Source organism: Lissotriton helveticus, chromosome 5_1, assembly GCF_964261635.1.
Source record: "Lissotriton helveticus chromosome 5_1, aLisHel1.1, whole genome shotgun sequence".
Lineage (NCBI taxonomy): Eukaryota > Metazoa > Chordata > Amphibia > Caudata > Salamandridae > Lissotriton > Lissotriton helveticus.
The window spans coordinates 712154842-712167005 of record NC_136065.1 but is presented as its reverse complement, the minus strand read 5'-3'; the positions used below and the strand labels follow the sequence as shown (position 1 = coordinate 712167005).

The 12164-nt window shown below is 39.7% G+C and overlaps 1 protein-coding gene across 1 annotated transcript in view; it reads left to right on the top strand.

The window, feature by feature from the left end:
- The window catches only part of TLL2 (tolloid like 2), a 2328887-nt gene that overhangs the window by 2269468 nt on the left and 47255 nt on the right, over positions 1–12164 (top strand). The window contains exon 19 of the mRNA XM_078643121.1: positions 8868–9081. Coding sequence (XP_078499247.1) covers positions 8868–9081 — 214 coding nt within the window. The remainder of the gene's footprint in view (positions 1–8867; positions 9082–12164) is intronic.

Here is a 12164-nt window from a genome sequence, read left to right as displayed (position 1 = left end):
ATAGGTGGAATATTGAGCTAGGGAAAACTACCTGTGGACCTGGTAGGTGACTAGGACAGTGTCAACTATGGTATGTTACTGAGAGAGGCTCTGAGCGCACTGCTGTTATTCTGTATAACTGAAGTTTCTCAGTTTAAAAGTTCCTCTTGTACATTAAGCGTGCAATCAAAGCGGCGCCTCTTGCCTTAGGCGACCCATGAAATACTCCAAAGTCGTGCTCTCCACTACAAAGGTGAAAGCATCCCTTGATGCACTGCTTTAAAATCCTACTGGAGATTATCCAGAGTTCCTCTATGATTCACTCCACAAGGTTTTATCTGTTCATGTCTTTTATCTATTCACACAAAAATCATTCTTTTGCTGCTTGTGTTCATCATTTAAACATCTTGTGTATACGTTTATATTCTTATATCAGTCCAATGCATTTCGGTCGCTATGACCTTCTTCTGGGACCATTTAAGCTGAAACAAGGCATAACATTGCTATGTATCAATGATAAAATCATACTGATGTAAACAATATACTAATATGAACAATATTCATGCATATTCGTCATGCCGATAAACATAAAAATCATAATTGTGACCGTTTGTGTTGACACCCCGGTGTGAGCATGCTCTAGTGCTCCATTGTAATAAAAAACGCCTAACAGGCACTCACTTTTTTCTGTTAGTTCTGTTTGCCTTGAACACAAAGCTATATGGCGAATTGATAAGAAAACGAGCAAAATCAAAACTAGGGAAAACATTTGTCCATTACATGCCGCTACTATCTCTATTTTGTCAAAATTCATATTGCCGTGTTACTCACTTCACTAACGTTATGAAAAAAACGTCTTCTCTCTCCTGTTCACTCATTCAAACAAAACGAGACGAAAGGCTCCGGCATTAGCATGCTGCCGGTCCAATCGCTGATGCTTTAACTGCACATTACCCGCACTCTTCCATATACTTCGTTCTCATTGGCTATATGCCCGATCATGTGATCGGAACTAAAGCCAATGGGAAACGAATCTATCCCTTCTGGTTTTCTGTGAACGTGCGTGGAAAGGATTCAATAAAGCTATTGCTGGGATAACATGTAAAAAGGTCTGTGCTCTATAATATGCGGATTTACCACAGAATGGAATGCACTAGGTTATCAAATAAGGATATGCTTCTCCTGAAATATTAAAACATGAAATAATAAAACATAACAGTGTCATTAAACAAACTCAATGAAATTAAATGAGTATACGACAGCTGGCTCAAGCGTCCATTCACGTAGGTAAGGCTCAGCACACATGTGCTTCTATGCATTAGTAAACAATGTCTATAAATAGCAGGTAAATTCCACGCGATCATTAAGCCCAAAAGGCTTATGTGAGTTCAACATGTACATCCAACTGTTCTCCCTCTGAAGGAGAAATCTGTTATTGTCACGTCCTTCAATTTTATCGATCACTTCTAGAACTGTGAATTGTAACTGAGACACGTTGTGCTTCTCTTCTAAAAAATGAACAGCTACAGATGATTTGATGTTGCCAAGCCTGATATTTGACTTATGTTCATTTAGTCTTATTTTCAACTTGCGGGTGGTTTTTCCTACATAAACCTTTCTGCATGGACATTTCAACATGTAGATTGCATTAGCCGTGTCACAAGTTGCATTTACACGGAGTTTGATGCTGTATCCTTTCATAGGATGTGTGATTGCACTTCCTCTGATGATGTTATTGCAGTGCCCACATTGCAGGCAAGGTCTAGTACCTCGAAATGTTTCATCTTTCAATTTTTTTTGTTTTAACAATTCACCGAGATTTTTACCTCTGGTAAAAGCAAAGATGGGAAGATGCTCAAAACTCTTATCGAAGTCACTTTCGGCTCGTAAGATATTCCAATGAGTTCGTATTATCTTCTTGAATTTGTAACTCATCGTAGAGTATTTAGATACTACAGTCATTCTTTCTTGCTTTGTTTTGACTCGAGTCTTCATTAATTCTGATCTCGGAATACATTTCACCTTCTCAATTGGTTGTTCAATCAGGCTGGTTGGATAACCTCTCTTACGAAATCTTTCACCCATGATTTCTAATGTGCTTTGTATTTTATTAGAGTCCGAGGTAATTCTTTTTGCTCTCATCATCTGAGAAGTGGGTAGATGAGTTTTTAGCGAATCCTGATGGAAACTTTGAAAATGAACAGTGTTATTTCTGTCAGTGGACTTTCTGTGCATTTCCGTTTCTATCTTACCTTGGAGCAAATTCACTCGAACATCCAGAAATGTGATTGAAGATTTAGAAATTTCCCAAGTGAGTTCTATCCTGTCATTTTTTTAATTCAATGTTGTTAGTGCCTCTTGAAGTGATTCTTCGCTGTTCTTCCATATGATGAATATGTCATCGATATAACGCACTAGCATTTTCTAGTTGTTGATCCAAGTTGCGTTTTTTAAAATGTATTGTTCCTCATATGTCTTCATGTACAAATTAGCATATACTGGGGCAGCGCAATTGCCCATTGAGGTTCCGACCAATTGTTGGTACCATTTGTTGTTGAACTTGAAATAACTGTAATAGAGCGTGAATATTATCAGTTCCATCAAGAATATTTGCATGGGTTCTTTGTAGTCTGTTGTCAAAATTGCTTCCTCCATCGCTTCAATTCCAGCTCCGTGGGGTATTGAGGTATAGAAGGACTTCACATCCGCTGTACAGAATAGTAATTCCTCATTCTCTCCTATTTCCAAAAGGTTAAGTCTGGTTAAGAAATCTGTGGAATCCTTGATGTATGTCGTCATGTTTTGTACTGTCGGTTGCATGTATTTATCAATAAATTGTCCCATGGCTTCATGAATGCTGTAAGTTGAAAATAAGACTAAATGAACATAAGTCAAATATCAGGCTTTGCAACATCAAATCATCTGTAGCTGTTCATTTTTTAGAAGAGAAGCACAACGTGTCTCAGTTACAATTCACAGTTCTAGAAGTGATCGATAAAATTGAAGGACGTGACAATAACAGATTTCTCCTTCAGAGGGAGAACAGTTGGATGTACATGTTGAACTCACATAAGCCTTTTGGGCTTAATGATCGCGTGGAATTTACCTGCTATTTATAGACATTGTTTACTAATGCATAGAAGCACATGTGTGCTGAGCCTTACCTATGTGAATGGACGCTTGAGCCAGCTGTCGTATACTCATTTAATTTCATTTAATTTCATTGAGTTTGTTTAATGACACTGTTATGTTTTATTATTTCATGTTTTAATATTTCAGGAGAAGCATATCCCTATTTGATAACCTAGTGCATTCCATTCTGTGGTAAATCCGCATATTATAGAGCACAGACCTTTTTACATGTTATCCCAGCAATAGCTTTATTGAATCCTTTCCACGCACGTTCACAGAAAACCAGAAGGGATAGATTCGTTTCCCATTGGCTTTAGTTCCGATCACATGATCGGGCATATAGCCAATGAGAACGAAGTATATGGAAGAGTGCAGGTAATGTGCAGTTAAAGCATCAGCGATTGGACCGGCAGCATGCTAATGCCGGAGCCTTTCGTCTCGTTTTGTTTGAATGAGTGAACAGGAGAGAGAAGACGTTTTTTTCATAACGTTAGTGAAGTGAGTAACACGGCAATATGAATTTTGACAAAATAGAGATAGTAGCGGCATGTAATGGACAAATGTTTTCCCTAGTTTTCATTTCGCTCGTTTTCTTATCAATTTCCCATATAGCTTTGTGTTCAAGGTGAACAGAACTAACAGAAAAAAGTGAGTGCCTGTTAGGCGTTTTTTATTACAATGGAGCACTAGAGCATGCTCACACCGGGGTGTCAACACAAACGGTCACAATTATGATTTTTATGTCTATCGGCATGACGAATATGCATGAATATTGTTCATATTAGTAAATTGTTTACATCAGTATGATTTTATCATTGATACATAGCAATGTTATGCCTTGTTTCAGCTTAAATGGTCCCAGAAGAAGGTCATAGCGACCGAAATGCATTGGACTGATATAAGAATATAAACGTATAGACAAGATGTTTAAATGATGAACACAAGCAGCAAAAGAATGATTTTTGTGTGAAAAAATAAAAGACATGAACAGATAAAACCTTGTGGAGTGAATCATAGAGGAACTCTGGATAATCTCCAGTAGGATTTTAAAGCAGTGCATCAAGGGATGCTTTCACCTTTGTAGTGGAGAGCATGACTTTGAACTATGGTATGTCGTCATTCAGCCCATTTTCAGAGGTACCAGCCTGAATACCCATCTCTGTTCGACCCTCAACAGTCTCTTAGTAAAGTTGGGTGTGTTGGGGTGAAAATTCAGTTTGTCTAAAACTGTCCATCTCATGGTATCTGCATGATGATTCATTTCTAAGAAATGATTGGTGAGCTTGGTAGTTTGTTTTGCACATTTGAAGGTACTTTTATGTTCCAGAATCCGGATTCTCACTTTGCGAGTAGTCATGCACTCGTATCTGAGGCCGTAAGGGCAAGTAATCAGGTATACCACTCATTCACTATTACATTTAGTGTGCTGTCTTTGTTCCAAGGGTTGTCCGTGCCAATGTCGATATTCTTGGTTGTAGTCTGTGCGCAGACTGTGCATGACCCACAGGGAAAATGGCCTTGGACCGGTGGAAGGCCCCATAGTTTATTCTGCCTACTGGGTGGTACTATAGGTGGTCTAGTATGTAAAAAACTATCTTTGAGATTACAACCCCATTTGAAAGCAAACAGGGGGTTTTCAAGGGCTTGAGTACCTTTGTTGAGGATGTTCCAGTCCTTGTTGATTGATCTTTTGACTTCATTGGAAAGAGAGCTGAATGTGTTCACACAGACAAGTCTTTTGTGAGGTTCTCTGTGTTGGGAGCTCGTTTGGCTGATTTTTTTTTATAAGAGATGCAGGGTAGATTCCAGTAGATTACTCCGTAGTTTGGTTGCATGTTCCTTATACTCTATGCTTGAGCAGATCCGTCTAAGTCTGAGAAAGCGGCCAAACAGTAGATTATCACACAGGGATTTTGAATGATGGCTGTCATATTGCAGGAGAGCATCCCAGGTATATTCCTACGAGTCTATAGTGTGCGGGTCTTTCTTTACATGCTAGAGCGCTCCTCGCATATAGCAGCTAACATCCAGACTTCACCATTAGACAGCAGTAGCAGCCCACCATTGCTGTTGTCACTACTTCTTATCATACACCTCTATAGCTTACTCAAACAGGTGTCCCCCGCATGCCCTATTAGTCTGCATGTTTTACCTTTTCTAGATTTTGATACAGGGGTATGACTCTTGGACACCAGCACATTATGATTAGTCTCATTTTCCCCTTGGGCACTCTCCAGCCTGTATCTTTATCATGTCCTGAGTATGTGCGATGTACTTTAAACACACCAGAGCCACTCACATACAGCAACCTACACACATTTCTTGCCACTAGATGACAACCAGAGCAATCCTCTTCAAAATATTAACTCTGCATGACCTCTTGGGACAGACAGATTGTCACAATTTCTTTCTTCTAAAGAACCATGCTATGTTTACCATAATACACGGCCACTGCTTCATTAGGTTTTATTTTTTATGCTTGTCTTTTTAAACTTGGGGTATCTCTGATTCTTCTTTTTGACGCCACAACCTCTACTTATTAGGTTGAACGGGCGTGTGTACCTTAGGCGATTAACCAAGGACAGATGTAGCATGGAACCTGATGTTTGCAGGTGAGTGACGCCTCTCGTAGGAAAGGGCATAATATGTCTACAGTCACCATGCATCCTTTGTTATATAATAGACTTGTGAGTATTGCATGATCAACTGTGGTTTATGTTTATTGTTGTAACATTGATGTGTCTAATGTGGGACAACTGCACTGCTCTTCTCTATACTGACTTAATTGTGTGGCCAGCTTTTATGTCTTACCCGCAGGTCCTACCGGTGAATCCGTTGAACTGCTTAGATCACTAGTTTAGTATTTTCCATCTAACGTGCGGACGTGCTGTTAATTTTGTAATTTCTACTTTTTGTATCACTCACACACAGCAGTAGCTTTAATAGAGATCCGGATGAAAGCCATGACACAGTCTAGTTCTTAGGCTGAAACATGTTGATCACTACTCAGCATGACTGCATCTAATGTCTGCAGCCGCACTACAGGCTATTTGTTTTTAACCCTTGCACAGGGTAGCAAGAATACATTGTATCAGGCTAACCTTGTAGCTAGTTTTAATCACCAATTCATCAGCACTGCACGTCTCCCATCACACCCACTGCTCACATTGAGTTTTAGGAATACCCCTCATACTTGAAAACATCCCTGAGTTCCTCCTTCGTAGCGAGGGGGATGAGCCCGCATCATGACCAGGCTTCATGATGTGAGGAGGATTCCCTAGGATGAAGCATGACACCTCTGGTGTGTGAGGGAAACCATCCTAAAAAGGAAAACCCCCACTAGACTAATTGTTCCCACTCCTTGACTTTCACTTAGTTACGCCGGACCCGAGGGCTCTGTGTGTGTTTTTGAATAAAACTGTTTCTGCATACCTCAGAGACCATTGCATGGACTGTATCAATTTCAACAAACTGCATTTTGACATGCATGGAATTTATAGAAATGATTGAGTGCATTTTACAGATGAAGGTAACAGGGTGTTTCTAAGTAACCTATAACTCTGCATCTGGTCTTATGTGTAGCAGCAATATACATACAACCATACAACAGCTCTTGTCAGAGCCACCCTAGTACCCAAAATATTGTTAAGTATTTTTCTAAAGGTTTTTTTTCTCTTTACTTTTGTGGGATCATCTCGACGACATCGCAATCCTCTGGGATAAGTTGCGAAGACAGAAAACAAAAGCAGACATTCAATGTTCACAAACACATCCAAAAACAATATTTTTAAAAATCCATTCTAAACATTGCCCTACACACATTACGATATACATACTTCTTTCAAAGCATGTTTAAGCTCATATTTTTGTACCAAGTTTCTTTAAAAACTATCATTCAGACCTATTTCCTGTTTTTTGCGGTGATTCCAGACGTTGCGATGAGGTCGTTACCAGTGACGATTGCACCTTTCCCATAAAGTGAAAACACATATATGCACAAACATTACAGTATTCTACACAATGGAGGTTTATTACCGTACACTTCAAACACATATGGTTCTAGTGTATTTCTAGAACAACTATCTCTAAAAACCTATTTTCTGTTTTCCCAGTGAGGCCGGAAATCACAATTGTGTTGGTTATTGCAAACCCCATGGTTACGTTGCGAAAGCAGAAAGCAAAAGCAGGAATTCAATAGCCACCACCGCATAAAAAAATTATAACTAATTCTAACCATATAAATAACTCTATAAAAATATTTAACAAAACCTCAATATAATAAAATGTGTATGATATTTATATTTTCACCAATATTTGCAACAACGTTGATAGTTGCGACATCCCCACAACGGTACACGGGGTGGCCGTGCTGGCGGTCACAGCGGCCTCATGAATATCGTGCGCAATTTAAAAAAAATTGTTTTGGACGCATAACTTGTGTCACTAACACCTCAATTTCTCAACCATGGGTCAGAGCATCTCCACCCTGACCCTTATGTGAGCTTTCACACAGATTTTCAGCCAATCGGAACCATCCCCGAAAGATAAAATGGCAGGCGCAACTTTCTATTCAGGTTGCGTCCAGCCAATCAGACTATTCCTGTTGGTGTGTGCATCCACGATTCATCACGAAACCACCGTGAAATATCAGCGGGCAGAGATATCACTATAATTTTAAACTTCAATTGTGCTACCTTCACCAGCCACAGTGTGTGTGGGGGAGGGAGAGTGAGGGTATAACTTGTAGCGATATTAAAACATTCTCCTCATCACTTGAGTTTGTGCTTTATACTCTTATGGCACCCCACCACCCCCACTAACATTACCTCTTTGAGGGTACTTGCCTGAGGCCACAACCTGTCTCCAGGGCCTTGGCATCGGGTCCCAGGGCGTCCTTGCTGTTCCTTTGGCCACCGACCTTTGTCACCATAATAATGGAACTCAGCTCGCCTCCTCCTCCTACACTCTCCTTCACTGAGAAGTCGTTGTCTCCATCCGTTCGTTCTAGATATCCAGGGAAGTCCTGCATGGGTTTCCACCCATCCCTTGATGATGTAATCCGAGCGCCTCCTTCATTGTCCTTTTCTTCGTTGAATCGCTTCCCTTCCTCCTCCTTTGGCAACACTAGACCGCTGTGCCTTTCCTGCAGGTGGTAAGTATCTGCACCACCTGGGTTGTACTTTCTGTCGGTGACCTGGTCCTTCTCACAGTACATCTCTGGGATATCTACTTTTCTAAAGTGAAGCCGTTTATTGTACATCACCACCAGTAAGTGAGCAACTTTGCAATATGTAGAAATTTATGTTGTACCTATCTAAGTTCATTCTGATTCTTTCTTTGTTTGATGACTATTCTCTGGGAAATTTTACTGCCCTTCCCTGGCATCACACCCGTAAAAGAAATGTGTGTGGGGGGAGTCAAACGCCACAAGAAACCTAACACCTACATAAGTACATGAACAAATCCAGCAGTTCTTAAACATTAACTTGTATTAGGTTCCGCTAGTAGGGCAGAAACTACTCGGAACGCATGTGGGAAATAAAGAGCAACTCGAGCTCAGTTTGAGGTTGTGTTATAATGGTACCTTACTGAGTTACCTGTATATCACTAAAAAAGCTTGTAATCTAATGCGTACATTGCATGAAAATAATCAAGAAAGTGTAATTTTATTTTACAGTCCACGTGACAGACGTTTTTTATTGGTGTGTTAACAACTGGTCTACAGTCTTATTGTTCTTTACCTCTTTCTACCACAGGTCTTTAATGATTTTGAAATAGAACAGCATCAAGAATGTGCCTATGATCACTTGGAAATATACGATGGTCCAAACAGCAAGTCACCTTTCCTTGGTCGTTTTTGTGGCAGCAAGGCACCAGATCCTGTTGTGTCAACAACTAACAGAATGTTCCTCAGGTTTTATTCGGATGCCTCTGTTCAAAGAAAAGGATTCCAGGCAAAGCACAGCACAGGTGCATTGTGCATAACAAAGCAACTAAATTGAGTTTAATGTCATGTTCTAGTGGTGTATTATTTCAGTAAAGATCTCATCATTTCATCGGATATCATAGATGTCTTCAATACTACCCGAATACTTACCCACAGTCTTTGTTACGCTCTTCCTCTTTATATACTGTATCTCATAAGGGGTGGTTCACCTTTGTCACCCTTATTAAAGTGCCACCTTGTTGCCAAATTCAATGTTGTTGCAAAATGAAAACTATCAATTTGATCTTTCTCATTTATGTAGGATAGACACTCTCAAAGAGAGATACTGGATCCTCCGACAGCCACCGTGCTGTAGTGCTAAAAAAAAGGGGGAGGGATTAGGTCAACTTGATACACTATTAGGCCAGTGAAACTGGTATAGTGCTTGACTTCCACGCGCTAGTCACATAAACTAAAGGCAGACAAGTTTTTTCCAGATCATAGAGTTAAGAAATAATTATTTTCAAATATTTATAGTTATTTAATGATTTCTTTTAAATGTATCTGTGTGAAAAGAAAATGTGTGTCAGCTGCCATGTTTGGCTTATTTCTTCAATGTTCCAATATGGCCAACGCCATGTCAGAATGGAAAAATCAAAAAAATTATGCTGTATGGAAGCGCATAAAGGAAAGCAGGTTACCTGGTAGCAAATTGCAGCTGCTGGACCCCCACAAATAAATTAAATAAAAAGCGTAAGCACAGATAGTACCTTGGTACTCAAGTGTTAAAGGTGAGACCTATTGGTGCTGCAATACTGTTTTCATTTATTTTAGGTATTTGATATTGTTTGGATCTTCATTAAAGTATTGAGAAGCACGTTACAGATATTTTTGGTGGCACAAGTATCTAAAACACCAAATGCAGGTCATAGTGTATACGGTTTTCGTGAAACGGAATTTCAAAAACTGGGATGTTACTGATATTTAAAGTAAATAAATTCTGACATTATCCAAGTAGGAACTTTAGGCACAGTGACAGTAGTTATTTGCCCAGAACCACATGTTTATAGGTCGAGCATTCGAGACCTCTTGTATATACTTTAGTATATAATTCTATGTGTATGTAACTTGTGGGCTCTGGAGATCAGTCCTAGGACTTGTCTGTTTCCGCTTAGGAACTTTTTTCTGGAGATCAGTCCTAGGACTTGTCTGTTTCCGCTTAGGGACTTTTTTCTGTTCAACTGCCTCTATTTAACTGTCTTGATAGAAAACAACCAATAGAGGTCAGTAAAATAACATAATTTCTTTCTGCTTGTTTAACTGGCTCTATTTAACTGTCTTCATAGAAAATGACCAGTAGAGGTCAGTAAAATACCAGAAATGCTTTCTGCTGATGGACTTTATTTTTTTATTTTACTGGCAACTGCCTCTATTTAACTTTCTTGATAGAAAACGACCAGCAGAGGACAGTAAAATACCAGAATTACTTTAGCATTCTTTAGATTCCAGTCCATAGAAATTGTCTTCCACGAGCACCCGTAGACAATAATATTTTTTTCAAATCTTGTATTTTCAGTGATATAACCACTGAAGGCCCTGATGTTATAATAAAAACAGAGCTTTAGACTATACCATTGCCTGCTTAAAGGCAATATTTCTCTCCATGTGTTCCCATGCCTGGTGTATCACGCAGTTTGGTGCTTACTTTCTCTCCATGTTAAAGAACAGTAGATGTTTCCACACCCAGGCAAATGTGCTGCATAGCAAAATACATATAAGGTCCCAAAAGTGAGATCGATTGCATTGCAAATGCTTGTTTTGTCAGGTTCCGAAAAACAGAACTGGAAACCAGGGCTCCAGGTTTCAAAGTCTGTTAATTAGCCACTAGACCTCATGTCCTCTATTTGTTCACCAAGAAAACATATTCCATGCATAGTGTTCACAGTTGCGTCCACATGTTATGGTGCCTGGCCCACCATCATAAGAGCCAGAGAAGTAGTTACAGCAGGCAGAATCACAGGAACAGTTGTAGAAGTGCCCCTGTTATGATGAAAGCCTATTTTGTATGTGGTCCTTCCTCGCTTGTAATGTATGTATTTATTGATAACTTGCTTGGCACCATGTGCTGCTTGTAGGCGGCTACAGGATGTTTTATAAACAGAGAATGAGTATTTCTTGATAAAGAAACAGGCCTCTTTTATATCAATGTTTACTTCTTGTTATCATGTACACACTTAAGACGAGGCATAGCACCAACTCTGCAATCAGGGACACTATATACCAGAACATAGGCAAATTAGGAATAACAGCAGTGGTACTCGTCACCCGACTTGTGTACATCATCCTCAACACTGTTGCCACTATATTAGTTACCAGTTGGCTTGAACTGGACACCCTGACATTACTTCCACCTCACAATACGCTTACTCATTCATCAGCACTTCTTCTGTGCCCTCTTGTGCTTCTGTCGGTAATACCAAATATGGAGCATCAGTCGTTGTTCCTTAACTTAACTCAAATGTCAGAAGGCCACATATGATGCCACCTAGCGCTCTGACATCAGTTCCTGTCATTTTTTCCACAATCTTACAGTTGGAAATGAGATTGACAAAATAGTTTCAAATGCAGTACAGAACGCTATCTTAGTTCCTTATTAAAAATCTCAGGCTACTCAGATGGAGGAAGGAGAGCAAGTCAGTAAGCAATTGGTAGGTAGACAGAAAAAGTATCACAAGAGGTAAGTAGCATTTCTCTTATGGATGCTTCTGCCTGCGGATTCCTCACCTCCTGAATCAATACTCAGGCAGTACTCACTAGAAGGTGGATCTAAGGAGACTGTTGAACAAGTACGTTTTGCAATACTGACACTTCATAGTGGCACACCTCATAGTAAATGGAGTAATGCCTGGTAAAGGTGTGGACAGAACCCCACATCACAACCCAACTGATAGCCAGGACAGCATTTTCCTTCAACAATGGTCACAAAACCAGCATTTGTCCTGATGGACTATAAACTGGGGCACTATTTTCTTATATAGAATATAGCAGATCCTAATGCAAAGAACAATCCACTAAGAAATAGACAATTTCTGGATCACCTTACGCTCTTTGGAGTCATGTTATCGAA